This window comes from Chiloscyllium punctatum, chromosome 15, assembly GCF_047496795.1.
Source record: "Chiloscyllium punctatum isolate Juve2018m chromosome 15, sChiPun1.3, whole genome shotgun sequence".
Classification (NCBI taxonomy): domain Eukaryota; kingdom Metazoa; phylum Chordata; class Chondrichthyes; order Orectolobiformes; family Hemiscylliidae; genus Chiloscyllium; species Chiloscyllium punctatum.
The window spans coordinates 51,117,145-51,132,144 of record NC_092753.1 but is presented as its reverse complement, the minus strand read 5'-3'; the positions used below and the strand labels follow the sequence as shown (position 1 = coordinate 51,132,144).

Below are 15,000 nucleotides of genomic sequence, written 5' to 3'. Positions count from 1 at the left end.
TATAGAACTTCAAAAGAACGTAGATAAGTTAGTGAAGTGGAGGGAGAGGTGGCAGATGAGGTTCAGTTGAGAAAATTGGGAATGATGAGTTTTGGTATGTGGAAAGTGGAGAGGCAATTTGAAAAACCATAACTCTAGAAGAGCACCTGGATGTATATGTGCAGAAGTTATTGAAGGAGGGAGAACAGGTTGAAAGAGTGATTAGCTCAAAATGCAGTGTCCAAGGTTGAATAAATAAGAGTAATGCATAGAATTTAAGAGCAGGAGGCAATGTTGAACTTGTATAAATCATTGGGTCAGTCTTAGTTGTGGGTGCAACTGTAGGAAGATTATGAAGACACTGGAAAGAGTGCAGAAAAAGAATTCAAGAGTAGTTCCAGAATTGAGGAACTTCAGTAATGAAGATAGATTGGAGAAGTTAAGGCTGTTTTGCTTGGGGATTGGGGAAAGGCTGAGAGAAGATGTGATAGAGGTATTAAACATCATTAAGAGTCTAGATGTAGTAAAATTGAAGAAACTTCCCATTCATGAAGGGATTGAGAATAAGAGGACACAGACTTGAAGTAATCGTTAAAAGTAGCAAATGCAATATGGAGATAGTGGTCTGCAATGCACTAAATGTCTATCAGTTGAAACATTCAAAGAGAATTAGACTAGTCTGAAAAGGAAAAATGTGCAGGGTTATGGAATGAAAGCAAGAGATTGATAATGATTTGCTTATTCCAAGAGTTGGAGGAGGCATGCTGGACTGTAACAATGCTGTCGCTGTGACTCTTCCTGTAATTGGGATTCTCTCTCTCGATCCTGCTTCATGCATGTGTATCTCCTTTCTCTCCACTTCTTATCCTGAGCTGTTTATCCTCCCTCATTTGGACTTGGCCTCCTTTAGGAGGCTCTTATCTATTCATTTCTGGTTATTTTCTCCCTAGTTTTCATTTTTCCTTTTAGCCTTTTTAAAAAAAAAAATTGTTTCATGTTTGACTTTGCAACAGATTTTCTCAATATCCTGCAGCACTCATCCTGTTGCATGAGGAGATTCTGGTCGTCAGTAGGGACTGTTCACTGAAGAAGCATGGATGTTTGTGAGAAGAGTTTTGTTACATCAGAAGAATGGAATGGGCAGAAGGAATTCATTTCCATTGCTGAAAAGAACTTGAATAACCCAACATAGACACTTTGAGTGAGCAGGCAAAGGTCTGGCAGATGGAATACAATGTTAATAAATATGAAGTCATACATTTTGGTAGGACTAACAGTAAAAAGAATTATTACTTGAATGGTAAAAAGTTGTGGCATGCTGCCACACAGAGGGACCTGTGGCCTTGTGCATGAATCACAGAAAGTTGGTCTGCAGGTACAACAAGTAATTAGGAAGGCAAATGGAATTTTGTCCTTCATTCCTAAAGGGATTGAGTTTAAAACCAGGGAGGTTATGTTGCAGCTGTACAGGGTGCTGTTGAGGCTACACTTGGAGTACTGTGTGCAGTTTTGGTCGCCTTACTTGATAAAGGATGTACTGGGAGAAAGTGAGGACTGCAGATCCTGGAGACCACAGTTGAAAAATGTGGTGCTGGAAAAACGCAGCAGGCCAGGCAGCATCCGAGGAGCAGGAGAATCGACGTTTCGGGCATAAGCCCTTCTTCAGTAATGAGGCTGGTGTGCCAAACGGGCTGAGATAAAAGGTAGGGGGGAGGGGTGCTGGGAATTGCAATAGGTGGAAGGAGGTGAGGGTGAGGGTGATAAGCCGGAGAGGGGGTGGGGGCGGAGAGGTCGGGAAGAGGATTGCAGGTCAAGAGGGTGGTGCTGAATTTGGGGGTTGGAACTGAGATAAGGTGGGGGGGAGGGGAAATGAGGAAGCTGGAGAAATCTACATTCATCCCATGTGGTTGGAGGGTTCCTAGACGGAAGATGAGGTGCTCTTCCTCCATGCATCGTGTGGTCAGGGTCTGGCAATGGAGGAGGCCAAGGACCTGCATGTCCTTGGCGGAGTGGGAGGGGGAGTTAAAATGTTCAGCCACGGGGTGGTTGGGTTGGTTGGTGCGGGTGTCCCAGAGGTGTTCCCTGAAATGTTCCGCAAGTAGGAGGCCTGTATCCCCAAAGTAGAGGAGACCACATCGGGTGCAGCAGATACAGTAAATGATGTGTGTGGAGGTGCAGGTGAATTTGCGACAGATATGGAACGATCCACTGGGGCCTTGGAGGGAGGTGAGCGGGGAGGTGTGGGCACAAGTTTTGCATTTCTTGCGGTTGCAGGGGAAGGTGCCGGGAATAGAGGTTGAGTTGGTGGGGGGTGTTGACCTGACGAGGGAGTCATGGAGGGATTGGTCTCTCCGGAACGCTGATAGGGGTGGGGAGGGAAATATATCCCCCATCACAAAGGCTTCCAAGCCCTCCGCTTCTTCCTCTCCCGCCGACCCAACCAGTACCCTTCCACTGACACCCTCCTTCGACTGACTGAACTGGTCCTCACTCTTAACAATCCTGCCACTTCCTCCAAACCAAAGGGGTAGCCATGGGCACCCGCATGGGCCCCAACTATGCCTGCCTCTTCGTCGGATATGTGGAACAGTCCATCTTCCGCAGCTACACTGACAACCCCCCCACCTTTTCCTCCGCTACATCGATGATCGTATTGGCGCTACCTCATGTTCCCACGAGAAGGTTGAACAGTTCATCCACTTTACTAACACCTTCCACCCGACCTCAAATTTACCTGGACCGTCTCAGACTTCTCCCTCCCGTTCCTAGACCTCTCCATTTCTATCTTGGGCGACTGACTCAACACAGACATTTACTACAAACTGACCACAGCTACCTAGATTACACCTCCTCCCACCCTTCACCCTGTAAAACGCCATCCCATATTCCCAATTCCCTTGCCTCGCCGCATCTGCTCCCTGGAGGACCAATTCCACTACCAGACTACCCAAATGGCTTCCTTCTTCAAAGACCGCAATTTCCCCTCTGATGTGGTCGACGATGCTCTCCACCGCATCTCCACTTCCCGCAACTCCGCCCTTGAACCCTGCCCCTGCAATTCGCCACCAGAACAGAACCCCACTGGTCCTCACCTTCCACCCCACCAACCTCCAGATACATCATATCATCCTCCGTCATTCCTGCCACCTCTAAACAGATCCCACCACCAAGGATATATTTCCCTCCCCACCCCTATCAGCGTTCTGGAGAGACCACTCCCTCCACGACTCCCTCGTCAGGTCCACACCCCCCCCCCCCCCCCCCCCCCCCCCCCCACCAATCCAACCTCCACTCCCGGCACCTTCCCCTGCAACCTCCCTCCAAGGCCCCAATGGATCCTTCCATATCTGTCGCAAATTCACCTGCACCTTACACACATCATATACTGTATCCGCTGCACCCGATGTGGTCTCCTCTACATTGGGGAGACAGGCCGCCTAATTTCGGAACGTTTCAGGGAACACCTCTGGGACACCCGCACCAACCAACCCAACCATCCCGTGGCTGAACACTTTAACTCCCCCTCCCACCCCGCAAAGGACATGCAGGTCCTTGGCCTCCTCCATCGCCAGACCCTGACCACACGATGCCTGGAGGAAGAGCGCCTCATCTTTCGCCTAGGAACCCTCCAACCACATTGGATGAATGTAGATTTCTCCAGCTTCCTTATTTCCCCTCCCCCCACCTTATCTCAGTCCCAACCCCCAGATTCAGCACCGCCCTCTTGACCTGCAATCTTCTTCCCGACCTCTCCGCCCCCAACCCCTCACCAGCATATTACCCTCACCTCCTTCCACCTATAGTATTCCCAGCGTCCCTGCCCCAAATTCCCTCCCCCTTACCTTTTATCTCTGCCCGCTTGGCACACCAGTCTCATTCCTGAAGAAGGGCTTATGCCTGAAACGTCGATTCTCCTGCAAAGGATATACTGGCATTGGATGAGGTGCAGAGGAAGTTCACTAGGTTAATTCTGGGAGTTGAGGGGGTTGGCTTATGAGGAGAGACTGAGTAGACTGGAATTATGTTAATCGGAATGTACCAGAATGAGGGGGGATCTTACAGAAATGTAAAATTCTGAAGGGAATAGATAAGATAGAAGGAGAGAGGATGTTTCCTCTGGCAGGTGGAACTAAGACAAGAGGGCATAGCCTCCAGATTAGAAGGATCAGATTTAGGACTGAATTGAGAAGGAACTTTTTCACCCAGGGGATATAAATCTATGGAATTCCTTGCCCAGTGAAGTAGTAGTTTTTAGAGCTAAGATAGATTTTTTTTAACAATAAGGGGATTAAAGAATACAGTGAGAGCACGGGTAAGTGGAGCTGAGTCCACGCAAAGATCGGCCATGATCTTATTGTTTGGTGGAGCAGGCTCAAAGGGCCAGACAGCCTACTCCTGCTCCTAGTTCTTATGTTCTTATCCCAGCTAATGCTGAGGAAGTAGTGCTGCCTCGTCATAATTGAATTGAATTGCATTTATTATCATGTGTACTGAGGCACAGTGAAAAGCTTTGTCTTGTGAGCAATACAGGCTGATCACATTGTTAAATAGCATAGATAAGTAAATAATATGTTAACAGCAGCAAAAATCAAAACACAGGTACAGGTGCACGCTAAGAGTTTGTGAGTCCATTCAGTATTCTAACAACAGCAAGGTAGAAACTGTTTCGAAACAGGGTGTGCGTGTGTTCAGGCTTCTGTACCTTCTCCCTGATGGTAGAGGTTGTAGAAAAGCATTGCCAGGGTGGGATGGATCTTTCCGAATGCTGGCAGCCTTTCCTTGACAGCGGGTCTGGTAGATGGATTCTATTGATGGGAGGTTGGCCTTTGTGATTGTCTGTGTCGAGTTCACCATTCTCTGTAACCCTCTTCGATCTTGAATGGTACAGTTGCCATACCAGGTGGTGATACATCCAGACAGAATGCTCTCGATGGCGCACCAATAAAAGTTGGCAAGGCTATTTGCTGTCATGCCAAATCTTTTCAGAAGAAGAGACGTTGTTGGGCCTTTGTAACCTGTATGTCCACATGAAGAGTCCAAGAAAGATTGTTGTGGATGACCACTCCCAGGAGGGGAGGGGGGGGGGCAAGAGTAACATCCCGCTGAAAGTCAATAATGTTTTCCTTGGTTTTACCAGCATTGAGAGCTAGGTTGTTCTCAGTGTACCATTTTTCCAGGTCTTCCACCTCCTGTCTGTATTCTGTTTCATCGCCATTTGAGATTTGACCGACGTGGTGTCATCAGTGAACTTGTGAATGGTGTTAGTCTGGTATTTGGTGATGCAGTTATGGGTATACAGTTAGTACAGTAGGGGGCTGAGAATGCATCCCTGGGGGGCTCCAGTGTTGAGTGTTAGTGACAATGAAATATTGTCCCCAATCTTCACTGATTGTGGCCTGTAGGTCAGGAAACTGAGGATCCAGTTGCAGAGAGTGGGGCTGAGTCCGAGATCACTAAGTTCAGTAATCAGTCTCGAGGGATAATACAAGCATAATATATAACTTGCAAATGTCCCAACCTTGTGGTAATAAGGTAAGGGTTTGCTTGGAGTATTCATAATACAAATGAAACATCAATTAATAGAGAACTTAACAGAGTATGATTGCAATGGTCATGAATGTGCTTAGAGTCGCCAGTTAATTTTTCCAGTTTTAGCTCTTTCTTGATGCAGTCAACTTTAGTAATAGAGTAGCTAAATAAGTAAATTGATTCATTTTCCAAAGAGAGGCCATATTTAATTTGAATTTGTTGACCGGTCAATTCTGAGAAACTAACGACTCTTATTAGTTTCTCAGAGATCAATTTTCTCTTGTTGCTATCTAAGTAATGACACAATGTTCAGTTAATCCAGTATCTTTGTACACGTACTTCTCTTGCAGCCAGCTATGAATTTAAGATCTTTTTGAACAAAAACAATGTGCAGCTGAAAAATCATGTTCAAATTATTATTCCCTGTGTTTTTTAGTTCTGAAAGAATAAAAAAACTGAAGATTCCTTGGAGAATTAGTTTAAAGTTGGCACTTTATGTTGTAATGCTCAACCACTTAGTGATCTGTGTAATAATTTATTTTTTTATTGGTTTAATCCAAGAAAAATGCAAATATACACTGCAACATATTTACAATTTTTAAAAATCATTACAAATCACTTTTAAAATTATAAGCTTCAATATTTGAAGTTGTGATTGTGTTAATGTAAAAACAAACCCTGATAGGCAAAATAATTAAGTAATAAAGTGTGCAAGGGTATATTTGCCAAATAGATGGAGCTGAGTATTTTTAATTTTATTCTATTTGTTTCAGCATTTTGGTTACACTGGCTTTATTTAAAGTGTTTCAAAGTAATGAATTTCTAAATTACACTCGCCTTGTGGGAACAATTATGAAACCTTCCACTCGATAGACATAGGAAGTCACTACATCGTGAATAACAGAGCTTCATATGTGTCTCATTGACTAAAATTCTAATTACTAACTGCTAGACTTGATTGTTATCAGTTTTCGTTGGTTGGCCCAGAATTGATATTTCAGATTTTTCCTTTTTGTTTTTCTCATCTCATCACTTCAATATCCCAGAATTGTGTCTGTTGTTCTTCTTCTGGTGAGTTTAGGATGATGTGGTGCTTATCATAGGAATAACCACCTGAGAAACAATACAAAGTTTTAAAAATGTTAAAATGCTATTGTTGCTTAATGAAATGCAATGCCACATTAGCTAATGTCTTCTCTGTTATCAAGTTGAGCACTTTTATCTGGTAGTTGCTTTATAAGCGTTCCAACTCTTTCTTTTAGCAATTTGGAATGTCACCAATTTGTCTCCTCAAGACCTGTGACCGTAGCTGGTGTTTTGTAGTTGCACAGAGGTCTGATGGTTCGGGGTGATACTCCTTAACTTTACTGGACTCTCAGTTCCCTTCCTAGTGGATGGCTAAAACCCCGATAAAATTGGGTGGCAACGTGGCACAGTGGTTAGCACTGCTGCCTCAGAGTGCCAGAGACCTGGGTTCAATTCCTGCCTCAAGTGACTCTGTGTGGAGTTTGCACATTCTCCCTGTGTCTGCATGGGTTTCCTCTGGGTGCTCCGGTTTCCTCCCACAATCCAAAAAAAAACGTGCAGGTTAGGTGAATTGGCTGTGCTAAAATTGCCCGTAGTGTTAGGTGAAGGGGTAAATGTAGGGGAATGGGTCTGGGTGGATTGCGGGTTGGTGTGGACTTGTTGGGCCGAAGGGCCTGTTTCCACACTGTAAGTAATCTAATCTAATATCTGGCACCATTGATGAGATAACTTGCTGAACTTTTTATATCTTGGTTCTAGGAGAAAGTGAGGACTGCAGATGCTGGAGATCAGAGCTGAAAAATGTGTTGCTGGAAAAGCGCAGCAGGTCAGGCAGCATCCAAGGAACAGGAGAATCGACATTTCGGGCATAAGCCCTTCTTCAAAGGACATGTCAAAAAGTACTTTTTTTTTGTAAATGTCTCTGCAGAATTCCATTTTCAAACAATTTTTTACACTAGAAAATATTGTGATATCCTTTAACTTTTGAATATAGGCATGTTTCATACATTTCAGTATATAATTTTTTGTTTTAGGGATTCACTTTAATGTAGAAAATGGAATAAATACAACTGAAGCACACAAAAGTGTTTAGGATGTTAACATAGGTAATGTTTCTTTCAATATTATCAGAAAAGATTGTTTCTCTTGGGAGTTGGAACTAGATTTGCTTAAAATATTCAGTGAACTTTGAAAGGCTATAAAAGCCAATTTATCAGATTAAAAAAAATGTAAATGAGGAATATCAACCTCTTAAGGTCAGGCCAAATATAAAAGAGCAAACCATTTCATCATGACTGTGATGGAACTTTAATTTCTCTGGTTTCAATTGATGTGGGTGGGATTTTGCTGGGAGAAGCTAGTTACAGCATGAGCAAGTAAGTGACTTCAGGCAGCATGTTGGTGGAAGCTGTTCTGTTAGGGCAGGAGAGGTCACTGAGAACCATTGATAGTTTAGTGCAGCTAAGACTTTGGGTGAAGGAAGCCCAAAAGCAGTATTTGGGGCTGCTGAGAAATATTGGAGCTTGGAGAAACCCCAGGGAAGTATCACTTCGTGAAGCTATTTTATGCAAGAGAGCTGGAATTGCACCCATGAGTAAATGTTGGGGTGCAGTCTCAAGGGAACAACCCAAAGGTGAGCCGTTAGTGGGGGAGTTATGAAACTAAGCCTTTGAATGTAAAGATTGAAAATAACTTATGAAGTGGACAAAGTTTGAATGAAATTTGATGAGTTACAGTATCACCAACATTATGGAGTGTTGGTGAGAAACCTGTAGCATCGGACTTTGTTATATTTGCTATTTGTTGTTTGCTGTTGAGTTTTCAATCATAGTTTATCTGTATCTATATTTACCTTGGGTTAATTTTAGATGTTAGAGTGTAAGTTTCATATATTATAGGCAGCTCACCATCACCTTTTACGGAGCAATTATGATTGGGTAATAAATGTTGGCCTAGCCAACAATGCCCATATCCCATGAATGGCTAAATACCAATATGTACACACAGGACCTTGGGATTCTCCACACCAGAGGAATATGGAGACTCAATTGTTGAATGTGTTCAACACAATGATTGATAAATTTCTACATATTTTTAAAAAAATCAAGAGATATGGGGATAGTGCAGGAAAATAGTGCTTAAGTAGAAGAAAATGACATTTAATGGTACTTAGGGGGTACAGTGACTCATTAGTTAGCACTACTGCCACACAGCAGCAGGAACCCTGGTTCAGTTCCACCCTCGGGTGCCTGCCTGTGTGGAGTTTGCATGTTTTTCCCATGTCTGTGTGGGTATCTCCTTGGTGCTCCAGTTTCATCCCACAGTCCAAAGATGTGCAGGTTCAGTGGACTGGCCATAGAAAATGCAGGTTTACTGGGAAAGGGTAGGAGGCCAAGTCTGGGTGTGATGCTTTTCAGAGGGTCAGTGTGGACCCGATGAGCTGAATGGCCTGCTTCCACACTGTGGGGATTCTATGAAGTAGAGGTTCAGACATGGTCTCATTAAAGGTTTAAAGGGGTAAATAGCTTACCCTGGTTTCTACTATATATTGTTTGCAGATTGTTTTACGGTTCTAACCTTGTATAAAAAAGCTTGCTTTGTGTATTTCAAATCGTGCATTCTCCAGAACAGAAAATATCATTATCAGAGATGTCTTCCAGGGGGCAAAGTGAAGTGAAACTGAAAGAGGGGTTAATTTAATTGCTCACGGAGCAGTTTCAGTCAAGCTACAATCAATGTGTGAGCATGGTGCAAGGCAGGCAGCTATGGCATACTGTGTCAGCAAATTTCTCCACAAATCATGTTGCAGCTGTATGAGATATTGGTGAGGCATCTTTTAGAATACTGCATACAATTGTGGTCGTCTGCTATAGGAAGAGTGTGGTTAAACTAGAAAGCATACAGAAAGTGTTTGCAAGGATATTGCTGGGACTGGAGAGTTTGAGTTATCGGGAGAGGCTGAATAGGCTGGGACTCTTTTCTCTGGAGCATCAGAGGCTGAGGGGTAACCTTATGGAGGTTTATAAAATCATAAGGGGCATAGATAAAGTGACTAGCCAAAGACTTTTCCAAGATGGGGGAGTTCAAAACTAGAGAGCATAAGTTGAAGATGGTAGGGGAAAGATTTAAAAAGGACCTGCAGGGCAATTTTTTCACACAGAAGGTGCTGCGAATATGGAATGAACTGCCAGAGGAAGTGGTGGAAGCAAACATAATTACAACATTCAAAAGACATACGTGAATAGGAAAGATTTAGAGAGATAAGCACCAAATTCAAGTAAATGGAACTAGTTCAGTTTAGGATACCTGGTCAGCATAGACAAGTTGGGCCAAAGGGTCTGTTTCCTTGCTGTATGATTCTATGACTATAACACAAACAGTCGTAGAAAATATCTGGGATGTATACCAGATCATAACTTAAATTTGGCCAGTTCCTCAGGGATTGTAATGTAATAATAACATTTGATGTTATTTTTAAAATTTGCAGTAGACTCTCTGAATCTGACTCTTTGGAAAGAGTTGTGCGCTGTTCACTGTGCTGAGGAAACCTCACAACTTAGGTTGCCATTCCAGTTTTGAAGTATACTTAACATTATTTTCTATTGATATGAACGTGATATAAATAAGTGCAGCCTTTATTCTAAGCAAACTATACTGAGTGGATATAATAGAAATTATCCAGTATTTTCTTAAGATTTTACATTTCTATAAATTCAGATGTGGTGGAAAATTAAGTTTATTTTTTTAAAATAAATAAATGTGTTACCTTTAATATCTAGTCGCAGATTAAAATCTAGAAAAGAAGAAATTGTTCCATCTCTATTAATGTTCCATTTCTGATGAGTGCGGCTATGTTCTGTCCAAAGAATTACTCTGGTTCCAGCCTTTCCTTGACTACCAATGGTATCTATGCACGTATAGTTAGCCTATAAGCGGAATAGAATATTAGTTTAGTTTGTTAATTAAGGTCAGAGTAATTTGGGTGCTTAGGTGAAGAGTTGGCTTGCTTTTTTAAGGAATGCAGATTAATACAAAACTCTACAATATATTCCTTCTGTTCATGAATGGAATTGAATGACAGCAGTGGCTGCACAGTGGTTAGTACTACTGCCTCACAGCACCAGGCAACTGGGTTCAATTCCAACTGCAGGCGACTGTCTGAGTGGAGTTTGCATGTTCTCCTTATACCTGCATGGCCCCCCCCCCCCCCAACCAATTGAAAGGTGTCCACGCTAGGTGGATTGGCCATGCTAAATTGCCTTTGTGTGTAGGCTAGCTGGGTTAGCCATCGAAAATGCAGAGTTGCAGGGATAGGGTAGGAGGGTGGGTCTGGATGGGATACTCTTCAAAAGGTCAGAATGGACTCAGCTGGAAACTCAGTGGCAATCCTGTTGTGGCTGTTTTCAAGAGGCCTGATAAGATAAAATCACAATCAAGCACTTAGGTTTCCACTATCTGGCTAAGACTATAAAAATATGGGAGCAGAATTAGGCCAGTCAGCCCATTGACTCTGCTCTGCCTTTCATTCATGGCTGATATCCTGAAAGTTTTCCTGTAAATATTGTTATGGGGTAGGTATCTCCCTTCCCTATGCTGGGTTATTGTCCATGTTTCTTGGTGTTCTCTTTTATAGTCAATTATTAGTTTGATAGGTACTTCAGAAAATATCATCATTTTTCTGTTATTGGTCTCAAATTACTATGTTTGTTGAATTCAGTTTCACAGCTTGACTCATCTGAATTTGAATTTTGACTCCAATGTCCAGGAAACACTTCAGCTGAATTAACAACTTAGTAAGGATATAGTGCTCAAAATTTTGAACTTAATTATTTAATAATGACTAATAATCAGATTTAGGTTCTTAATTTCTTAGATTTAATAATGGCAAACCCAAATTGGTAATGAATCATTGTGTTTCAGTCTATTATGTTTCCTCTTCTAATGTGTAATATGTTATATTTTGTGCTGCTTGTAATACTCTTACTTCTAAACTTGACTATTCCAATGCATTGCTGACTGCTGTCCTGGGATCCACCCTGCATAAATTTGTAGCCATCCAAATCATTACTGTTACCACACTGTCTCTATTCCCAGACCTACAACCCCATTTAATATCTGCACTCTTCTAGTTTGGCTTGTTATGAATCACTGATTTTGATAGCTTCACCATTGGTGCTATGCCTTCAACTGCAAAACCTTAAGCCTTGAAGAAACTTCCTCCCGAAACCATTCTGCTTTCTTACCCTTCTTCCGTTAAGACACTGTTCAAAATTCATATCTTTGACTAAGTTTTTGATCATGCTTCCTAATATATATGTTACTTAGTGTCAAAGTTTGCTTTAAAAATCTCAAATGAGTGTCTTGGAATGTTTTGCATTATATATAAATAAAGAAGCATCTGTATTTGTTATTTATTTAGAATGAAATCTATCAGGCATTTTTAACCAATTGACTTAATTTATCCACATTCTCTTTGAATCCTCTAATTCTGCCTTACAGATAGTCACATTGGCACTTAATGTCATAAACCTTTTTTGTGTTATAAAGGAGATGTATCTTACTCTGCTGTTCTTATTTCTGTTACTAATAGGTTAAATAGCATGAGCATTAATACTTCATTTGACAACAGGGAATGTGGGTGACTACATTAAGGGAATAATACTCCCCTTCCAGAAAACTTAAAAATAATGAACAAAGCCCTGCAGTAAGAATAAAGTGAATGGTCACAAAACATTGAACACAATTGTTTTGAAACAATTTATCCAATACATTTGCAATGCATTTCAATATGTTTTATATTTTGCAGAAGATATCAGGAAAATAAATCCTGCATAGGAAGTATGCTGTGGGTCTTATTTAGTTTAATGCTTATCGTATGCAATAACTATGTCCTATTCAAACCACCTCGACATCATTCAGGCCAACAATAATGTGTTAATATTACCAAAACAATTGACATACAGATATTATTAGCCCCTTGCCAATTCATTTCTGTTAACACAGCAGAACCTTTCCATACCTGTTGATTGCAATTATCAACAGATGCTTTATATTTTAATTAACTACATCATCAGCCAACCAACTTTGTTTACCACTAAATCAAAAGTAATCCTCTCAACAACAATTTGTCCCAGAGCATTATGTATTGAAAGAATAACAGATATCAATTATATAATTACCTTGGATTGAATAAGCCCATTACAGTAAAACCACATCTGTGTAGTTTTACCATTGTAAGGACAGACAGATAATTTAGATCCCTTTGGGTCTTTAGCATCTCCATCAACAGTCAGAAACCCTCCTGTGGCTTTGTTTTTGATTTGGAAGTAGACTCTCGGCTGATGTCACAAAAACAGGAAATTGATTTTGTTAGTGACTGTGCATGTGCTTATTACTGTAAAATTTTATTTGTGAACCCTGTATTGATATCAATAGACACTGATGAAAAAAAACTTTATCATTGTGTAATCCAGGAGCAATGTTTGAAGAAAATATTAAATAAATTCAGCAAATTTACATAAAAATATGTATTCAAAAAAAGCTTCATGCACTCATAAAACTTTCCTCCTTCCTCAAATGCTTTTTCTTTCCTCATGCTTCATGGAAACAGTTCTTTCTCCTCACAAACCTTTACCCAATATCTTTGTAAAGCCACTTCTTTCCCCTTTGCCTTTATTTTCTCTTTTTTCCTTTGCCATTACTTCACTCTTTCCCTTCTCCAAACCAAAATGAATTCATTTTTCATTGCAACCATGTTCTCTGCCTTTCCTTCAGGAGAAGAAGAAATTGGTCAAAGGGTAGATTTTGAGGTTTATAGTTGAAAGAGATCGAGGTAAAGGCTTTAGTGAGAGTTCCAGATTGTAGACCAAAATAAGTAATTTTTCTTCAAGCGGATATGTACAGGGAAGGTGGGTGTAGAGCTGAAAAGATTTTTGATAAATGGAAACCAGACCCTAGCTAAGTTTTTGCTCAGGATTCCACTCTGCCTTAGTCAGCTTTCTGGGCCTCTGCTGGCATCCCAGGAGTGCAATTTAAGATGAGAAGGCTTGGTTTTGCTTCCCCCAGTCCATGCAATCTAATGCTGGAATTTAGGGTAAGAAGCATCCAGGACTGACTGGAGTGAATCATGTCCAATGTGCAATGTCCAATGTTGACAGAGAACATTGCCTCAAGAGTCAATCAAACTTATTTTTGTTTCTCAGTTCTGTTGTATGACACTTGTGGTTTGGTTTGGTTAGCTCAGTTGGCTGGATGGTTGGTTTGTGGTGCAGAGTGATGCCAGCAGCATAGTTCAATTCACATTCTGTCTGAGGTCACCATGACAGTCCCACCTTCTCAACCTCACCCCTCACGTGAGGCGTGGTGACCCTCAGGTTAAACTTTTACCACCGGTCATCTCTTATAATGAAAGCAGGTCCATGGCAACTTTAGAGATAAAAATAGAAATTGCTGGAAAAGCTCAACAGGCCTGGCAGCATCTGTGGAAAGAAATCAGAATTACCAGTTCGGGTCAAGTGACCCTTCCTCAGAAGTGAGCTTTTCCAGCAATTTCTATTTTTGTCTCTGATTTGCAGCATCTGCAGATCTTCTGGTTTCTATGATAACGTTTTTTTTTATCTTTTAAGTACAAAGATGACACTGGATATATTATGGGCTCCTTCCTTGAGGGTTGCCACTGCCAATTTGAAAATAAAGATATTTGCTTTTTTTAAAAAACATTGATATAAGAATAAATTACACATGTAAGGTAGTTTCCTTATAATTGATTGTGACTCTCGTACATCTGCTCCAGCGTATAGTACAACTGTATCCATTCATATCCTTTGCAGAAAAAAGGTGAAAATTACATAGGACCAAAAGACATAGGAGCAGAAATAGGCCATTCAGTCCATTGAGTCTGCTCCACCATTCAATAAGATCATGTCTGATCTGATAATCCACAACTCCACTTTCTTGCATTTACCTCATATTGCTTGATTCCCTTACTGATTAAAAATCTGTCTATCTCAGCCTTGAATATAATTAATGAACCAGCCTCAACAGTCATCTGTGGTAAAGAATTCCACAGATTCTCAAGGAGAAGAAGTTCCTCCTCACCTTTGTCTTTAATATGCACCCCCTTATTCTGAGATTATGCCCTCTGGTCAGACACCTCCACAAGCGAAACCCCTTTCCACATCTGCCCTGTCAAGTCCTCGAAGACTCTCATATGTTTTAATAAGGCATCCTCTCACTCTTCTGTATTTCAATGGGAACAGGCCCAATTTACTCAACCTCTCCTCATAAGACTGGCTTTCCATACTTGTTTTCAACCCTAGTGAACCTTTTCTAAACTGCCTCCAATGGCAGAATGAAGTAAACCGCATTGAAAATGAGTTGAATCTTTTCACAATTGAGGAAGTCCTGGGTTTAGTGTATGGATTCTTCTGTGGATGAAGAAGAGTAAAGGACCTTTGCAGGTCTGTG

General features: G+C 41.4%; 2 protein-coding genes across 2 annotated transcripts in view; one reads left to right on the top strand and one right to left on the bottom strand.

Annotated features, from left to right (window-relative positions):
• The window catches only part of riox2 (ribosomal oxygenase 2), a 73,585-nt gene extending 63,271 nt beyond the window's left edge, over window positions 1–10,314 (top strand). The window contains exon 12 of the mRNA XM_072585093.1: window positions 7,294–10,314. Coding sequence (XP_072441194.1) covers window positions 7,294–7,332 — 39 coding nt within the window. The 3' untranslated portion in view covers window positions 7,333–10,314. The remainder of the gene's footprint in view (window positions 1–7,293) is intronic.
• LOC140486230 (uncharacterized) overlaps window positions 6,284–15,000 on the bottom strand; it is a 97,828-nt gene continuing 89,111 nt past the window's right edge. The window contains exons 20-22 of the mRNA XM_072585087.1: window positions 12,714–12,872; window positions 10,301–10,460; window positions 6,284–6,621 (exon numbers count right to left, since the gene is read on the bottom strand). Of these exons, the coding sequence (XP_072441188.1) occupies window positions 6,530–6,621; window positions 10,301–10,460; window positions 12,714–12,872 (411 nt within the window). The 3' untranslated portion in view covers window positions 6,284–6,529. The remainder of the gene's footprint in view (window positions 6,622–10,300; window positions 10,461–12,713; window positions 12,873–15,000) is intronic.